The sequence below is a fragment of the Melanostigma gelatinosum genome (assembly GCF_949748355.1).
Source record: "Melanostigma gelatinosum genome assembly, chromosome: 14".
NCBI classification, from domain to species: Eukaryota; Metazoa; Chordata; class Actinopteri; order Perciformes; family Zoarcidae; genus Melanostigma; species Melanostigma gelatinosum.
The window spans coordinates 11,173,805-11,193,566 of NC_136647.1; the positions used below are offsets into that span (position 1 = coordinate 11,173,805).

Here is a 19,762-nt window from a genome sequence, read left to right on the forward strand (position 1 = left end):
AGATTACAGCCCACGGCTATGTTCGGGGATAGGCTGGGGTGAGAGTCATATAGCTTTACTGTCTGCAGAATACCAAAGGAAATCAGATCCAGCAACATTAACAGCACAGCATTCGCCTTGACACATTTCTTCTATACGTTGTTGACAATAAAAGTATCGATGAAATGTTTTTGTCACAGTTTTTTCACCCTGTTTTGGTACAGATACATGGATGATTAAAGTAAAGAGTGATTGCATGACATGCGTAAAGACATGCTTCGATTAAAATCAGCCTGTTTGACCGTAGTTTCCTTTCTTTCAGGTCCTCAGCTCCTCTCGGTCCAACCCCAAGCCCAACATGCTCTCCATGACCCTGAGCACAGTCGAAGGAGCTGCTCCGGGCTCCATCATTGGCTCTGTCCGTCCACATGACCAGTACGAATCGAATGTGTTGGAAGGCCAGGTGACCTACCTGGTTGTTGGGGGGACAGACCGGGATGGGACTTTCATGGTGGACCGCTTAAAGGGCGATGTGTACCTGGTGCGCGAGCTCGACTACGAGAAGGGGTCGAGGTACAGGCTGCACATCGAGGTGTCTGACTTCTCCCAGGCGTTTCCCAGCAGCCACCTGGTGCAGCTGGACATCAACGTGCAGGACAGCAATGACCATGCTCCCCAGTTCACGGAAGACCCCGTCACCATTGTGATCCCAGAGAACATACAGCCAGGAGCTTCTATATATACTTTCCAGGCTGTGGATCAGGTGGGAAACAGAATATATCATCTGCTAAAGAATATGTGTAATGTTAAGCAGTGATTTATCAATCTAGGTCCACTGTTATTTTCCTTTGAGGTTTTAATCATATCGCACATCAGTGGAAGAGATTTTCTCTGATGTCATCATGTGACTGAAGTATGCAAACTTCATCCACTGATGGAAAATGTGACGAAATCTCTGGAAATTAAATCGAAAGTCAAGATTTTTTTTTTTTTACTTTTATTTCAAAGGTTAAGAATGAACTTTCTCTCTTATGATTTGTCTTTTTGCTTGCTGAATCCAAATTTCCACTCACTGTCTAACTTTTTATAGGATGGCAGTGGACCCAACAGTGAGCTGCACTACTCCATAGAGCACCACTGGCCTGACACGCCAGACCTCCTGACCCTCGACCCCTCCAGTGGAGTCCTGACCCTTGGGCAGAAGTTGGATCGTGAGTCAACACTTTCCCTCTACCTCGTGGTGCGGGCCACAGACCAGGCAGTGGACCCTTCTCAGAGGCGCTGGGGTTCAGTCACCGCCCGGGTGTTTGTGACAGACGAGAACGACAACGCTCCGGTCTTCAGCTCTCCGTCTGCAGTCAGCGTTATGGAGGATCAGCCTGTAGGGTGAGGAGCTTGTCTTACTGTAGATTGATTTTGATACCGTAACACAGTTTTATGTCAAGAAGAACTTTCAAAAAGCCTGTTAAAAAAGAATCAATACATTTGCTTTCATGGCCCCAAGCTTCAAAGGGCTTGTTCTAATCTAACATTTTATTTGAATCGTTATTGGCAGGTTTGTGATTTTGTATGTGATGGCTCGAGATGAAGATGAAGGAGAAAATGGCAGAGTGTCATACAGAATCCAGGCAGGCAACAGCGCCGGTCGCTTTAGTCTGAACCCCAACACTGGTAAGCTTATTTTTAGCGTGAGTCACGACATCTAAAAATATCAAAAATGTTCCAATACTATAACAGGGTCTGTGGAGACGGGTGATTTCCCATAAATACCCAATTTACACTCCATCAAGAAATGATTAGGGTCAAATTCACCACATCATTTCGTGGGTTTACAATCCTGCTTTGAACGATTTAAAACAGCAGAGTATGTGATTGATAGATAATCAGCATCCCACCCGTGGAAGCCCCCTGGATGAACAAAACTTTCCAGAAGATTGTAATTACGCACTGAAGTGCTGCGTCTACAGGGTCTCAACTGCTGAAACACTCATAACCCAAACAACACTCTTTACTCGATGATATTTCAATGCCTTAGAGCAATATTTCACTTGAATAATGCTTTGGTGTTCTTTCCTTGACGGATTTCTTCATGGGAACCGATCTTAATTTGGGCTAGGGACGTGGACAGCCTTTGATATCTTATATATGTGTGTGTGTAATCTCATCATCTCGACACTCGGTGGTGTGGGTGTGCTCAGCACTGACTGAGATGGGATTAAGAACCACATAAGACGCACCTAATGCAGCTTCCAGATGTGAGAAAGTCTTTACTTCATTACTGTCAAGTGTCCGGTGCATGAGCAGGGGTTGATTTCACTCCTGGTTTGTTTCTCAGACTGTGTGGTGTTAAGCTTATGGTTAATAATATCTGTAATAGCAGATTGTCTTTGTTTTGCAAAGAAATTTACCAAACTTCTTGACTAATGTAAGGGTATCATTAGCCTGATTACTGCTTAAACATTATACGGCTGCTCTGCCACTGTGAACTTTCAGTTGTTTCACATTACAACTGCTGTACTGCTAGTTTAATACCACTTGGAAGCTAACGTTTCTTACATGACCCCTGATTTCTATGCGAGTAGCTTCAAAACTGGATAAAACACTGTATTCATGCTGTTTGGATCATATATTTTATATTCTATATTCTATATCTTGCAGTTTAAGTAGAACAATAAAGACACCATTTGTATGGCTTCAGCACTACATTTCTCATGCTAAAATTCCGTATGACATATTTGGTATCTTTAAAGATCTTCGGAAGAACTGAAATAAAGTTGCATGTGAGTTTGATAAAAGCTAATGGGTAAGAGCACTGTATCAGTGACACTACATTTGCTGCAGAGGAGAATGAAACAGCAAAATGTTTTGCATCAGTTTGCTTTCGGCTGAAACAGGGGAGCTATATAGCAAAACCACACAGCAACATCAGAGCCTCAGCTTCACACACACACAATGTATGTGTTTGGCATGCTGAGGCATTTGCAAATTACACACGTCTCAGGCACCGCATGCCAGCTAAACTTGCACACTGCTGTGAACAGTAAACACACACACACACACACGTTTCATATTGCCTCTCACTTTGACTGACCCTCCTTGTAGTTTGGGTGATGACAGGCGTGTGGGGTGTCCACATAAAAGGTGGGAGAGTAACTGAGGCCAGAGTCTGAGAAGTGGTGGTCTTATGTGAACCAGCTCGATTTAAATAAAACACACACATAAACACACCAACTAATGCCTTACAGATTTAAAGGCATGCAGATACTAAAATGTTGTACGAAAAAAAGCAATACGTTTTAGGGGAGGTTGATTTGAGTTGGCAACTACGTAGTTCCAGGTTGTGCTCCGGACTCTGCGTGTGTTTTCCTGCACGCCTGCACTAACAATAATCCTACATGTTCACGTATAAAGCATTGATTCACATTTGAATACATATTCAAAGTGCCATAATGTAAAAGCTTGGCTGTGGTCTCTCACTTACTGTGGAAACTCTCATAAAGCAAAGCTGTAAAAGTTTAGTTTTTACGAGTCCTGCTGGGCACACAAATACTGCCTCTCTCCGGTACACAAAATGACATGGTCACAGAAATAATCCAAACACACACTTTGAGAAAAAATATTCAAATGAGAATAAACATTATAAGTGACGTAATCCAGGAAAAGTGGTTTTACAACGTTTTCTCTTTTCTCTCTCTTGTAGGCTCTCTCTCCGTCCTTAAAGCACTGGACCGGGAAGACCAGGAAATCTTCAATCTGACCATTGTGGCAGAGGATCATGGGATACCTCAGCTTTCCACTTCTCAGCTGTTGTGTGTGCAGGTCATCGATGTGAACGATGAAGCTCCGTTGTTCCAGCGAGCAGACTTTGAAGCTCAGGTGATGGAAAACCACGGACCAGGAACAACTGTTTTGACAGTTACTGCCACTGACCGGGACCAAGGTTGGTTTAAATATCTCATATTATTACTGTATAGTCTGGACAGAAAGGGAACATGTAGTACATTAGGGACAAAAAATAATAATTTTGATATATGTATAGACTTTCAAAACTCAAAAAAATACACAAGTAGTGTCTATAGATTCAATATGAACCCCACAACACTCTATTCCTCTTGGTCAGTATGACTTATGGATGAAGTCAAGTAAGAATTCATTGAAGAGCATCAAAAGAAATAAATATTTCTGATTGAATGTGGCCTATTTGCTTTTTTGCCAGTTTTGCACAGCCCTTTAACTTCATTTAAATGTTTGTCTGACTTGTGTTTCAATGCAGGTTCTAATGGCCAAGTGACATATGGAGGTGTGACAGAAGAAGGCTTCATCATCAACCCTATGACAGGAGTCATCACCACCACGAAGGAACTGGATGCAGAGCTTCAGGCTCACTACACTCTCACTGGTACTACTAGATCCATTGTCTTACACAACTCTATTTGACCTGTTAAATACTAATGGAGCTCAAGCTCATTGATTCCCACAGAACACCTCAAACAGCCTACATTAGTTTAAAATGTTGAATGGGTTACAACATCTCATCAGCTTAACAATTTGTATCTTTTATCAGTGTATGCCAGGGATGGAGGGATGCCTCCTAACTTTGCCACGGCTGTAGTGCGCGTGGAGGTGGAGGATGTGAACGACAACGCTCCGGTCTTTGCAAAGCCATGGTACGGACTGGAGGTGCCGGAGAACCAGGCCGCTGTTGAGCTTTGCTTTCTCAAGGCCACAGATCCTGACTCAGGTCCTGGGGGAGAGCTGGAGTACAAGATCACTGGTGAGAAACTGGTATTGTGTGTCTAATCCAAATATTGTATTAGAATGGTTTTAAAGAGTGATCTAGTTCACCATAATTACTGTAATTGCTGTACGGGGGTGTGTCAAATGTGGAAATAACAATATCCTGTGAGAGACAGGGAATTTCTCTTGTTTTTTTTAGTTTTTTTAGCAGCTTAATCTCTTTTGTATTCGCCATCAGGTTTCCATGGACCATTTTCTGTAATATCTGAAGTTCTACTGACAGTGTTCCAGAATATATTTGGTATATACCGTAGTAGAGAGGGGATACATGCAGCATTTGGACCAATGTATTGCTTTTGACGGTGCTCTATTCCTACCATATGAAAGATCAGATCTCCGAACACTTACCCGAGACTCGCTCCTTAAAATATAATATTTTCCATATACCTCCCTGGAGCACATTCAAACTCTGACTTTAGTGCAGAGTTGGCAGAGATGCTTTTAACACTCACTGGAATTGTTGGATTTTTAAAGATTTCTTTTTCCTACCATATGAATCCTCCAACCAGCTGGGGACACTGATGGAGATTTCCACCTCCACGCCAGCACGGGAGCCCTGTCCACGTCACGCGGCCTAGACAGGGAGACCGGAGCTGAATATACTCTGGAGGTGGTGGCCACGGACCGAGGCAGCCCTGCTCTCAGCTCTACTGTGACGGTGGAAGTCAAAGTGCTGGATGTCAATGACAACACCCCTGTCTTCACCAGAAGTAGTTACTCTGTGGAAGTGTCAGAGGATGCTGCAGAGGGGTCCAAAGTCCTGGAGGTAAGCGGAAATGGGAATTTAGATGACGCTTTGTTCAAACATCTCAATGACACATTGTATATCTCACGTATATAACAAAAGTCTTCATACGTCAATAGTACTCATGTAACCCTAAACATATATTTGTCTATTTCAAGGTGTCCGCCACAGATGCTGATGATGACCTGAATGGGAAAGTTCTGTACTTTCTAAGCCGAGAGGCGCACGGAGCGTTCGGTGTGGATGAGAGCACTGGTGCTATCACCACATCAGCACCACTGGACCGGGAAAAAAGGGCGTCATACAGCTTCCAGGTTTTTGCTGTTGACCTTTCACCTGCTGAACCCAGGAACACCTCTGCTCAGGTAAATGATGGGTTAGATGTTGAAAGTGTTCAGTTGACTCATTGTTTTGAAAAGGTTTTGAATTCATGATTCACATGTACGATTCAGGAGATTTTTCTTTTTTTTAAATCTACATTGCATTAAGAAGAAATTAGCAATTCATTTTGCACTCAACCCACATGTGACCTCTTTCTTCTAGGTGACAGTCACCATCCTAGATGTCAACGACAACACTCCCTTCTTCCTCCAGGATCCGCTGGTCATCGAAGTGTCCAGCAGGCGTTCCCAGCGGGTTCTAGCCACCATGAAGGCCGAGGATAAAGACTTTGGAGCCAACGGTTCTGTTTTTTACCGTTTCGCCATGCCAGTCAAGGGCTTCAGCATCAACTCCCTGACTGGTGAGATCCAGGCCACCAAGCCACTGGGGGATCTGACCCAGGCTCAGAGGACCCTGATAGTGGAGGCCATGGACCAGGGCAGTCCAGCTCAGTCTGCCCAGGGAGTGGTGGTGATTTACGTGAAGGAGGTGGAGTACAGCGGTATTCGCTTCTCTAGGAATGCCAGAGACGTCAGCCTACAGGAGAACGCTATACACGGTCTGACATTAATACTGTATTATTAGGGATTAGAATTATCCTCTCAGACACATTTTCTACCTTCACACTTTACTCTCTCTGCTGTCAGTGTTAAGGAAAATGTCCTCTGCTCTTCCTCAAAAATGCAGGCACTGCTGTGGCTCAGGCTCAGGCTCAACACCCGGATGGCACACGAAAGGGTATTAGCTACAGCCTGTTCAGTGGGAATAGAAAGCAGGCCTTCCGCATCATCTCCTCATCAGGTGAAACTTCAAATAAAACAAAACCATTTTTAAGTATTATGTCCTATAGATGTAAATGAGATGTGGATAATAGAAAAAACATAAACACAAACAGTTAAACGAGCCATTTGATGATTTCATGACGTGATGATTTTTGTCATTTTCCACTCAAATCTCCAGGTGAAATCATGGTGCAGAGCTCCAAGGGTCTGGACTTTGAAGACGGCCCCAGGCTCCGGCTAGTCGTGAAGGCTGAAACGTTGTCCTCCACATCTTTCATGGCTATCAACTTGATCCTGCAGGATGTCAATGACAACCTTCCTCGCTTTCAGCTGCAGAACTATGTGGCCTACATGAGAGAGGCACAGGGATATGAGATGCCAATCATACAGGTACTTCCAAATATAAAAACTGAACAATAAACTAGAAGGTCACTCTCACAAGTGAAAAATAATGTATCCGTGTGTATCCGTCCTGTGGTTTGGATCCACTCCAAGTTTATTGGGTTCTTCATTCGCCCGTGAATCACCCTTTCACCAAGTTTCATGGAAATACGGCCAGTATTTCTTTTGTCATCCTGCTGAAAAACAGATCAATACAACAACAAACTGAACTGAAAACATAACCTCCTTGGCGGAAGTAATAATGCAAAAGTCATACAGGTATTAGGCTTACTGGAGTTTTCCCAAGAGTCAAAATTCATTTTCATCATTCTCTCTTTTTTCCTTCTCCTCTACCTTCTCCCAGGTGATGGCGGAGGATGTGGATCAGGGCCAAAATGGTCAGGTGACTTACTCCATCCAGTCATCAGGCATGAGCGGCCTGTTCAAGATCGACCCGATGACAGGAAGCATCACCACAGCGGCCATCATGGACCGTGAGATCTTTACCCAGACCAAGTGAGAACAGATCTGTGGTTGAATAAACCTCTCCAACATACATGCTATGTGCACATTTTGAGGAGAGATAAATATTTGAACTGCTCAATGACGTGTGTACAGGCAAAGTCAATTTTGCATACACACAGGTACACATGTATAGAAGGAGAAAAGACCACATCATGAATCATAGTCACTCAGCTCGTTTGTGTTTAGATAGCTGGTGAAGAAGTCGACTGAGTCTGCTGAAGTACCAGTGCAAACCAATATCTGCAAGCCAGATGTATCAAAGCTGCAATTTCAAACTCTGTAAATCATCTCCTGTTCACTGTAACATTTTTTGTGTTGCTTTCATAACTCTTCTCTTTCATGAGAATGTGTTACCGAGGTGTGGTGTGCATCATTGTATGTTTCTGTTACATTTCCTCTATCATCACCAATATTAGAATTCTTTAAGAACCACAAATGTAATAAGACCTGCTTTTAAGACCTGCTTTGTTCTGTCCACCCACAGGCTTGTAGTTACAGCAACTGATAGAGGAAGTCCACGACTGGCTGGTTCGGCCACATTGACAGTGATCATTGTTGACCAGAATGACAACAGTCCCACTATTCCCTTGCCTCAGGAAATCCGGATCCCCGAGAGTAAGGACTTATATTTTAAGGAATTTTGATCTTTCTGGCTATGATTCTTAATTTAGCTTACTGCAAATACATTACATTTACGAAACAAATTCTGTCACCAGACAGGTGGGTTTAATGATGAATGAACATTATAAATACTGCAAAAACATTCTTTTATCCACAGGACGTTAAACGCAGCTAACATGTTTTTGTTCAATCTCTTTCTCTACCGATCAGACATGTTGATTGGCACAGAGATCACTCTTGTGACAGGTAACGATGTCGACTCCAGTCCTGCCCTCTCCTACTCCTTGCAGCTGGACCCCACTGCCTTAGGCAAGTTTGGGATTCACCGCTACAGTGGAGGCGTATCACTCACTGCCCCTCTGGACTTTGAGGAGAAGACGTGGTACACCCTGACTGTCAGAGCCACAGACAGCCAGCACCAGACTGAGGCTAACATTACAATACTGGTGGAGGATATTAATGACAATGCACCTGCATTCACCCATGATCTCTATCAGGTAACGTGGCTTATACATCTAAAACGAATGCTCTGTTTAATTCAGGTATATTGATTATATATCACAGTGAATGCGTGTTGTAAGAAGTCTGATGTGACCATTACATCCTAGCTGCCTGAAATGTACAGAATACATGTGTTTAATTTTTTTTTAAGTTTGATTGAACTCAATTCAGAAACAGTTTCTCTGCAACAGACTACAGCAGGAGGAGAGCATTGCACTTGTAGACATGTATACACACTGTAAAAAAACACATGTACAGTCCCAAGGTGCACACAGAGGGGGTGATAAAAGTTAACTGCCTCATATTTACTGGGGAAAGGTTGCAGAGATCAGCCTCTATAATATTTACTTCTTCGTCTCAGGAAATGACTTCAACATTAACACAAGGAAAGGAAAAACAGGAATTAAAATATGAAATACAATTTTCCCCTCTGTGGGTTTAGTCCCTGTTCACTTTTGGGAAATTTATGACAGTAGTTATTAGGGGTGTAACGGTTCACAAAACTCACGGTTCGGTACGATACAGTGGAGCCATGGTTCGTACGTTTCGGTATAGTAGAAAACTATAAATGCCAGAGAAATGTACTTGATTTTAAAATATATTTATTCATCACAACTAACATCATGAAGTTATTCTTTGACTTTGAACAATGATGGAACTATACCTGAGTGACCCATCTTCTGGGGTGTCTTCTTAGCAACACATAAGCATAAAAAACAAAAACTGCTCCTTAATGTTATGTAGTATTGTTACTTTCATCTTGCTTACATCTTGTATTGTTACTTACATCTTGCAAAAGAGATTTTTAATCTCAATGGGACTACCTGATTTAATAAAGGTTTAAAAAAAAAAAAAATGTATTCAAACGTATTCGGCTCGTCATGCGTACCGAACCGTGAGCCGAACGGTACCGAACGGTTCAATACGAATACGCGTACCGTTACACCCCTAGTAGTTATGCAAACTGTTGTTGACTTATTTGTTTCTTTTGCCCTGATGCTCAAATGTTGTTATGAATATCTATGTACCTCAGGTAACTCTGCCTGAGCACACACCACCAGGAAGTGTAGTGATCACAGTAACAGCGACTGACAGGGACTCTGGAGAGAATGGAAAGATCACCTACAGAGTGACTTCATCAACCCAGGGGGGTTTCTACATTGACCCCAACAACGGTAGACAGCACTGGCATCCTCCCTCATACAGTTGAAATCCCTAAGTTTCCAGTTTCAATAGAAAGTAATATGTAATTCATTACATTTTGAAAGCAACTTCCCCAGCACAATATCTGAATCCCTCTCTTTGCCCTCTGTGTCCAGGAACCCTGTTCATCAATCACAGAGCGGAGTTCGACCCTGAACGTCCGTCAGTCAGTGTTGTCATTGAAGCTCGTGATGGAGGGTCGCCTTCGCTCTCCTCCCTCACCACTGTCCAGGTCCAAATCTCTGACGTCAATGACAACGCTCCTGTGTTTCACCAATCAGATTACAAGTCAGTCTACATTTATGAGATTCTGGATACGTTATGATTTAACCCGAAACAGCTGGCCTTACAAATGGGATGTTTTTCTGTCTGCAGGGCTACAGTTTCCGAGGATACCATCCCAGGGTCAACAGTTCTGACTTTTGAGGCCTTTGACAGCGACCTCTCACGAGAAAACTGTGGCTTTGACTTTGCTATTGCCAACGGAAATGAGGGAAATGCGTTCCAGATCGAAAGCAGCGTACGGTTCCTGGAGGGGCGGGGCTTTCAGACAGTTGGGACTCTGCTGTTGGCTGAGGGGCTTGACTTTGAAACCAAGCCACTTTACAACCTCACAGTGGTTGTGTCAGACCGTGGTGTGCCCCAGAGGAGCTCTAGTGTTGCTGCGGTGATCACCATTGGCGATGTGAATGATAACCCTCCAGTGTTCAGCAGAGCAGAATATGCTGTGTCACTGAGTGAGGGAGCTGCCGCCGGGACTGAGATCATACGACTGACTGCTACAGGTGGGCAAAAGTCTCCTCTTTTTGTCCAGTTATCTCTCAATTACGATTCCTTCTCCAGTTAATTCATTATACTCTGTCTTTGCCTTTTTGCCAGACCCAGACTCAACTCCCCATGCTGAGGTCCAGTACACTATCAGCTCTGGTGATGAGGTGAACTTGTTTACCATGGACCAGTGGACTGGAGCCTTACGGCTTCAGCGAGCACTCGACCGTGAACACCGGTCCACACATATTGTCATCATCCAGGCCACAGATGGACAGGGTCACTTTGCACTAGCTCCAGTCATTGTTGAGGTCAAAGATGTAAATGACAATTATCCGTTCTTTCCCGTGGAAGTCCTGACAGTCAGTATCAAAGAAAACCAACCAGCAAACTCAGCTGTGACAGTTCTACATGCCATAGATCATGACACTGGAGTTTATGGCCAACTCAGGTACTACATCGTGGAGCGGTCTGTGGCGGGAAAAGACAGCTTCACCGTGGACCAGAACTCTGGAGAAATCAAAAGCAAAATTCCATTTGACTTTGAGAAGGTCAACTCCTTTAACTTTGTAGCAGTGGCAGTAGATTCAGGAAACTACTCAGCCACTGTGACTGTTCAGGTGTTCGTCACAGGTGAGGATGAGTATGACCCACTCTTCACGTCCTCTGATTTCTCCTTTGAAGTCCCAGAGGGAGCTGAGAAAGGCCAGAGCATTGGCCAGGTCCAGGCAAATGATGAGGATGAAGGGGTGGATGGTATTGTTCTCTATTCTCTTCCCTCCAGCTCTCAGTACTTTGATGTAAACAAAACCACTGGGGTCATTTTCCTCAAGTTGGACGGCTCAGGCAGCAGTAGTAGTAGTAGCAGCAGCGGCTCTGGCAGGACCAAACGGGAAACCAGGCTGATGACCGTGGATGTGAAAGCTCACAGTCCTCTAGATGCATCTCGCACCGCTTCAGCCCCGGTCTCCATCGATGTCACAAACACCAACTATGGCCTTGCCCCCGATGTCAACATCCTGCTGATTAGCATCATTTCTGTGTCTCTTGGTTTTATCGTGTTGCTTGTGATCATGGCTGTGGTGGTGTTCCTTGTCAAGTCACGCAGGAGGAAGAAGGCCCAGGATGCAGGAAACAGAACTGTGGCCTCAGGAACTGTTCTGCAGAAATTAGATGATTGCAACTCAGGACCAGGAGGGGAGAGGATCTACCACCAGGCCTTGCCAGGCTATGCTGGAGATCAGGGTGGGGCTAGTGGTGGACCCTACACAAGAGGGGGTTCTCTGGATCCCTCTCACTCCAGTGGAAGAGGATCAGCTGAGGCAGCAGAAGATGATGAGATCAGGATGATAAACGAGTACCCCCGTGTTGCCTCCATCACCTCGTCTATGCAGGAGCACATCTCTGCCAGAGGACCAGACTCTGGAATTCAGCAGGATGCTGACCAGCTCTCTGATATCTCCTGTGAGCCTGCTGCTTTGGAAGGCAGCACCTGGTTCAAAGGAAAGAAACTGGGAGGCAGTCTCAGTGGGACCTTGCTCTCTGGCCAACTCCCAGTCTATAGGGACGAGGGAGGAGGGTACCTAGGAGTAGGCCGCGGCCTCAACATTTCCCTCCCCAAGGATTACGCCTTCCCTGAGGATGGCAAACCTTCAGTGGGTGGTTCCCTCACAGCTATCGTTGCCAGTGACGAGGAGCTCCGCGGAAGCTATAACTGGGATTACCTACTTAACTGGTGCCCTCAGTTCCAGCCTCTGGCTAATGTCTTCACAGAGATTGCCAGGCTGAAAGATGAAACTGCCCAGCAGAGCCAGAATCCTCGCCAACCCTTCCAGCCCAAGCACAAAATGGATCCAAAGCCTAGAATTGACCCTCCACCACTCATCACATCAGTGGCTCACCCAGGGGCCATGTCAGTCCCCCCCAAGGTCCCTGTCATTGGACGGACATTCCCCCACTTGGCCTCACTCCGCAGGTCCCCTATCAGTCACGAGGGATCCATTTCATCAGCAGCAATGTCCCCCAGCTTCTCCCCTTCGCTGTCTCCTTTGGCAGCTCGATCTCCAGCTGTTTCTCCCTTTGGTGTCAATCAAGGGCCCTCAGCATCCATGATCAGCACCAGGGAGCCCTCACTGGACCAGAGTCCTGATCGCGAGATGAGAATATGACAGGAAAACTATTTAAGGAAGAATTTTAAGATAGACAACCTGAACAAAGAGTGATGGAGCATCCTTTTGGCTGTTCTTTTTCATGGAACAAAAGGAAGCAAGTGGAGACATCATTCTCAGAAACCATTGTATTCATCATGACAATGAAGTTTTCCCAAATGTCCAGACAGAAATGTTGTGCCGTGTCCGACCACATGAATTTTGGACAATAAAACAGCCACAAAGACATACTTAACTCTGGTCTCCTGGTAGAATATTTGCATTCTTTGAAGTACTTCCTTTGGTCTGCATTGTTACAGGAATACACAAAAGTGGACTACATGTGCCTGGGTTGACAGGACCAGCCCACCCTTCCACACCAACAATGACGCAGATCTCAATGAACTGATCAGGGTTTAGAGATAAATTGACCTCTCCATGGGAATGTGCACTTACCATGCCCTGCAGTCGGAGATCCCTTAGTGTGTAGCTAGTTAGATGTGTAGTTTTCATGTGACCTCGCTGGCTGGCCAGAGAGCTAAGGACCTTGTTCCTCTCTTTGTGTCTGTGGACATTTTTACACTCCAGTATTAAACTGATGTGGCCTCTTTAAAAAGGCCTTTGGACATGTATGTGAATCCCATGGACTGACAAATGGTGTGTGTTCACAAAGACACTGATTCTTTGAATTGGCAATGCGTCACACAGTGGGACAGCAATGGAGATTATTGTTTTTCTCACCAATTCAGATGACACTTTTTTTTTACTTTTTGTTTTATATATTTTTATATGAAATTATGATTTCAGATCCAGAAATGCCATTATTCCAACATGGAGGGGTTAGTGTTTTTGTGTATTTGCATATATGTATATTTGTATGTATGCAGGCTATGTACTGTATGTGTCTCCTAGGTTTTTAGAAACTCTTGTGACAGTTCTGATGTGAGTAACAGGGAGACTTCTGTGTTTTTAGCATTATTTATATGAAAAAAAGGACTTGCTGCCACATATCAACAGTAGGAAACCAAGCACAGCTCACACTACGCTGTGTTGTTACCTTAAGGTTTTTTTCTCTTTTTTTTGTCAAATTGTAGATCATCACGAATCTAAAACAGCAGCTGGAAGAAAACCTGTGATCAATCGTATTGCCTGCTTCTCAAGCAGTTCATCACTCTGTCGTTATGCACAGCAGCACATTCCCTTTGTTATTCAGGGTGAACTCAATTTGCTGATCAAAAGTGCTTCCTAAAGTCAATTAACTTAACTAACTTAAATGCATTTTACTGTGAAGTTGTTCGTCTCAGCAGAACAAAAATAACATGCAATGTAAAGGCTGGGATTCTCATCAAGAAAGTGACATAACTTGGAGAAATGTCGCACATGAGCCAGACAAGAAGGAAGCAAACGTCTGAATGCACGAGCCCTGATACATTTAGCAAGCGGTGCAGTAATTATTTTCCATCTTAACTCTCTGTTCTGTGCATTTTATTGGTGAGATTCGCTCATCTAGATTGTCACCGACATGATGAGGTGTTTTCTGGTTCCATGTGTTTAACTCATCATCTGCACCTTCTTTTTTTTCTCACATTGTTCAGATCCAGTTGTAGCAGTCTGCTTGTGTAGCAAAGGCTTCAAGACTGTCTTTGTCATTCTTCAATATGTATTCATCCCTCTGGTCTGTTTTTCATCTTTTTAGGTAATTGGAGCATTTCAAAGGATGGCTTCTACCTACGTTCTTTGTTCAACATAACTCTACAAATCGCCTCATGTGAAGCTGGCACCGGTTCAGCTAAAAGCTATACCACAGACCTAGCTCCAGCACAACATGTTCTCAACTCATAATCAAGGTGTTTCAGAAACATTTCTGTGTTGGAGGACCTCCATTTGGAGTTTGAGATGACTCCCAGTGACTGAGCAGTGGAGCAATGGCAGAAGGATAGCGCTGTACATGTATCTAAAGCAAATAATAAATTCCTACTGATCTCTTTTGACAAACTGGAGTCAGACTCTTCTTTTTTATAATTCAAACCAAGGCTTTGAGGGAAGAACTGAAAAACAATTCAAGTTGAACAATCTTCCAGTTGTCTTAGCTGTGAATGGTAACTTTGAAGAGCTGGTGTTAACTTCAGAGATTTATGAGAGGGCTGTTACTGAAAGGAGGGGCAGACTTGGCTTTTGGGCAAAATCATAGCAGACCTTATGAGGGCAGTGGGCCAGGAGACAGAGACTTACACCCAGTATGGTCACCATCTGGTTTTAAAGAACAGTAAATATACAGCTGAAGGTAAAACTGAACAGTAGCCCTACAAGCAGTATAGGAGTATACTGTATCATCATTATGATCAAGATGGATGTTTTTTTTTTTTTTTTTGGTTTGGTTTGGTTGAATCCAAGAAATCACATTTAAAAGAATGATTTCCAACATTGTTTTTAGAAACCGAGATGTACAAAAACAAAAAAGAAAGCTGAAAAGAAAAAGAAGATACAATAAAAATATATACGGTAGATTAAAAGAAAAAGTGCAAACTAACAATTAAATTAGTAGACATTAGGCTACAGAATGGCACCCACTGTAGTAGACTGAGGTAATCTATATCAAACCCCTGACTTGACATGATGTGTTTAATAAGTTGGTATCACAAACATACTAATGTACATAAGACATTTGATTTTACTTTTATATTCTGCTAAATGTTACAATGAAATCTTAATTCACATCCTGGAAATGCTCTCCACCATGTGTTTCTATCACGAGATAGAGTAAAGGTCTTCAAACGCATCGGAGAAACCTGAGGTCCGGCCAAGATCCAGTCGCCAGTAGAGTCACTTCTTCCAGCTCATATAAAGGCATATGATGTTGATGTAGCTGAATAATTGCAAAATGTTTATTCATATGGAGCACAGACGTGTTTGCATAGCTGCTGGGGATTTCTGCCTCATTCGGTGATGAGCCGTGCCGTGTTTCTGTGGCTATTGTTGTGTACAGAAGGAGCTGGACATGGGCTTTGACAAGGTGCAAAAGAAAATGCCAGAGACAGAAGCTCCTGTGGTGAAGTGAAACATGCACAATACTTCTTGTGAAATGAGAGGCGATAACGAATTGCGATACTAACTATATTTGAATGTTGATCGTGCTATTTATATAGTGAACAAGCTTACATTTGTAGTCAGCTGAGGTTCAATTGTACACTTCACAGAATAATGAACATATAACTAAAATCTTGCCTGCAAAAAAAAAAAGCTTGCTGCCCTCACTTACACATTCACCTCAACACAGCTGTGTTTACAGCCTGCTGTCCCAAGATTTCCTTTGCAGCCTACTCCTTCACTAACCCCACACATCTTTGGACAATCATACGCACACACATGCACACGCACACACTTATAGGCTACACAGTGACACACATGGCCCACAACAATCTCCCCAGCTGATGTTGGCCCAGATCCAGCTCCTACAGGCACATACTTGGCAGGTTATTTCGTCAAATCTGGGACAAATCTCTCCGGAGCAGAAGTCCGTTCCCTGGAGATGTTGTTAGCCAAATAAAAAAATTGTTGGTGCAGTATGATACTTATTTGTGTGTGTGTCATACCGCTGTATTGTCGGCCTATGTTAATCTGTGATACCATGGTGATCAACTGGAAAGACACAATACATACATCTCCTTCATCAGGTGTTCTAATGAGCACCATGGTACTGGAAACCTATTGCACACTTGAAATGACCAAGTTATGAAATGAGTCCCTTTTTACTTCAAAATGACGAATTTCCATATAGCCATGTTATAAATAACATAATTACCCAGAACATTGAAATAGTAACAAACCCAATAAAAAGTCTATGAAGAGCTCTGTACCATACAGGCAGATAAATAGAGAAAGGAAGGTATCCGGGGATAGCTCACATTGAGGTGAATAGAAAGATGAGGCTCGTAGGTGTAAGTGCTTCGATACACGAAAAAGTAGAAAAAGAAAAAGCGCTTCGATACAGCCACCAGGAGGCTACGAACGGACAGAGCTTCCGACAGTGAAAATCAGTCAAACTTGACAAAGATGGCCGCTGACTAACGCCTTCTTGAGGCACACTGCGACTTCCTGTCGGCATCAAGTAACAGTGGAACCGTAAGTAACCAAAATCTGCTGGTTAGCGTGGATCAGCTTGGAATTTCTATTCTCCAGCGATACCAGACATGTTATTGTGGACTGACGAGATACATTTCCCAGATCTTCTGAACACAACTTGCTCTTCAAGAAGGCTATTTGTTTGTTTGACTTTATTGATGAAACAGGCTACTTCGTAACAAGACAGAGTTTGGAAAACACACAGACAGTTTCAGGATTCTAAAAGCTGAAGATCCCATTCAAAACAGTAGGCTATATAAAAATGTATAATGTATTTAATGGCAAATATTTTTGTAACTAGACTTGTCAATCTTAATCTGAGCAATGGGTTCCTTAAAAAAACACATTTTAACAGTATTTTATCTCAAACTTTAACTTTTGTACTTGCATATTTAGTCAATAACATCAAATGTTTTAGATATGTTATAAATATCCTAAGTAGTCAAATACTAAGGTTTAAAACCAAGTTTGAAGGGGCTTCAATATGCTCAACATCTTTCTCCTGAGTCAGCTGAGACCGCTGAGACTATCACTGTAAAATGTTGTTTTAAATGTTTAATATTTCACCTAATTTAACTTCCATTTACCTACTCTACAGGCGATTGGATCCATTTCAATTTAGCACTGTTTGCGCTTTCAAAATGGAGCACAAATACAGAATTTCAATGTAACCTTCAATTGTTAAGAAAGAAAGAGAAACACAATTATGTACTAAAACGTATTCTCCACTCTCGGGAAAACATTCCAAGAAAGCACACTCTGTTGAAGACCATGTTTTCTTTCCAGTGGATCTGGGTAATCTGCAGCTGCACTGCTGGAAACCAAGCCTGTAAATATCATGTTAGACTTGGCCCGTGCTGTAGTTAGCATCCAGGTGCTCTTTCATTCTGACTTCCATCAGTTCAACTTTATTAAATGATGAATCAGTACATGCATATGAATGTGCAGCTACTAAAACACTAACTATGCAAGCAGCTGTTACGTATAAAGTATTGTGCTCAACATTGACGCAGATGAGACAGTATTCAGTGCACACACTGAAAGAGGTGGACAAACAATAATAAAGAGGAACAGCTCTGAGAGTAGAAATCTTAATTGTAACGTTTAGCTGAGATTGTGGTCCTGCAGGGATTTATTTTTCATTGAGGCATAATAATGAAAAACGGTTGTTAAAGTAAATACCAAATGTGGTGTCTGTTGTGCAGCAATATTGTTTGCGTTTCATGTTATGAAAAAGACTAAAAGCATCTGAAAGATATTAACTATTTTGCCTGGAGTCCTCTTTCCAATGATTACACTTAATTCAGTCTGATGAAATACTGATAAAAAAATATCTTTCTGGCAGCTGCTTTTTAAACTAAAGCCATCCAAGATGGCTGGCTGGTCAACAACCTTACATGAACAAATTCTCATGCATTCAACCGATTTTTTTGTTTACTTGTCATAAGGAGTAATGTACCTGAGAAATAATAATGTCTTCTGTGACCTCCGTGAGAAAATGTAATGCTTGGGACTTGAAGCAAGTGGGTATTTAGGAGGCAGGAAAGGTCTTGATTGTGTTCTGGGAAATATAGGATCGGTGTTATTGTTGCTCGACCCATAATGGGACTAAAAGTCAGGATATCTTGTCCTCTGGTCCACAGATTTTGACCACTTTTCAAATTTCTCCATTGAGAGTCCACCTACTTTGAAGTGCAATACTAAATCACCAGAGTACGGCTAAAAAATCTTTTGGCCTTTTTGTTTCTACGTTTCATGAAATCAAAAGTTTCAATTTGAATTTTACACAATAAGGAGATTGTCCATCATTTTGCATATCCTTTTATTTGAGTCAGCAACATGCAATTTTACTTCAAGGTAAGATAGGAGTACCTTAATTCAATAATCTATTCATTGTGTCCTCTTCACCCGGAAATCTCTTTGAACAGATTCCCAGAGCTACAAACAGGACCCGTGGAAGTCAGCTGAGGTAACTTCTGCTCCAAGGTCAGGCGGGCCCCTGCATCTGTTCCCCCTCTCTGGTATCCCGCACCCCAGGAAATCACCATGAACACATACATCCCTACACACTGACATTCAAAGGCTCTCAGCGGTACCTTTGGTGCCGAGATCCGGTTTCATGCTGTTTGTCAGTTGTTGTCTCTGCTGGTGAAGGAAAAGCTTCTCACTGTTCTCCATTGCTGTGTTGTTAGAGAGATGTGTGTGTACGTGTGTTGAGACGCTGTGATGTCGGTGCACACATCGTATGTGACACTGTCAAGTGCTAAACTTCCACTCATCAACGTAAAGTATATTACATCACTGTAATCCAAGACGTTTTTAACCTAAAGAACTGCAGAAATATCTCAGAATTATTTCTGCATCACTTTTGTGCTCTTCCACTTGCGTGACTAAAAGGATTCAAGGAGGAAAAACAGTCACCGGGGCATTCTGGCTCAAGGCCTCTGAATTGCTATTTTTAGTGAGTTTTCACTTCTTTTTTTTTCAGCTTAGAAAAAAAGTGACAGGAGAAAGGAACCAGCTGAGTCAGTGTGAGCCTGGTTCTCATTTGTGCTCATTTTGTTCTCAGACCTTGCTTTACAGGACTCCCTCACTCGTGTCACTCACACCTCACACTGCAGGAGGGAGCAGGGTGAGATGGAGGGGGTGAAGGGTAGAGATGGGAAATGTTTACCCCAGTACTTGTTGGGTTTTAGAAATACAATTAGATTCTGTGTAATGGAGCCAAAAGAACAGCCCCGTGAACTCTGCTGCATTGTTAATTACTGAGAAATTACAAGAATGGAGGAGAATAATTCCGCTGGGAGTTT

The 19,762-nt window shown here is 43.0% G+C and overlaps 1 protein-coding gene across 1 annotated transcript in view; it reads left to right on the plus strand.

The window, feature by feature from the left end:
* The window catches only part of dchs1b (dachsous cadherin-related 1b), a 79,604-nt gene extending 64,803 nt beyond the window's left edge, over positions 1 to 14,801 (plus strand). Inside the window, exons 12-29 of the mRNA XM_079283044.1 lie at positions 302 to 742; positions 1,070 to 1,365; positions 1,535 to 1,650; positions 3,680 to 3,919; positions 4,253 to 4,378; positions 4,544 to 4,753; positions 5,286 to 5,542; positions 5,680 to 5,886; positions 6,065 to 6,461; positions 6,590 to 6,703; positions 6,863 to 7,074; positions 7,430 to 7,581; positions 8,075 to 8,205; positions 8,422 to 8,708; positions 9,746 to 9,887; positions 10,032 to 10,203; positions 10,291 to 10,700; positions 10,795 to 14,801. Of these exons, the coding sequence (XP_079139170.1) occupies positions 302 to 742; positions 1,070 to 1,365; positions 1,535 to 1,650; positions 3,680 to 3,919; positions 4,253 to 4,378; positions 4,544 to 4,753; positions 5,286 to 5,542; positions 5,680 to 5,886; positions 6,065 to 6,461; positions 6,590 to 6,703; positions 6,863 to 7,074; positions 7,430 to 7,581; positions 8,075 to 8,205; positions 8,422 to 8,708; positions 9,746 to 9,887; positions 10,032 to 10,203; positions 10,291 to 10,700; positions 10,795 to 12,851 (5,967 nt within the window). The 3' untranslated portion in view covers positions 12,852 to 14,801. The remainder of the gene's footprint in view (positions 1 to 301; positions 743 to 1,069; positions 1,366 to 1,534; positions 1,651 to 3,679; positions 3,920 to 4,252; positions 4,379 to 4,543; positions 4,754 to 5,285; positions 5,543 to 5,679; positions 5,887 to 6,064; positions 6,462 to 6,589; positions 6,704 to 6,862; positions 7,075 to 7,429; positions 7,582 to 8,074; positions 8,206 to 8,421; positions 8,709 to 9,745; positions 9,888 to 10,031; positions 10,204 to 10,290; positions 10,701 to 10,794) is intronic.
* Positions 14,802 to 19,762: the final 4,961 nt, after the last annotated feature.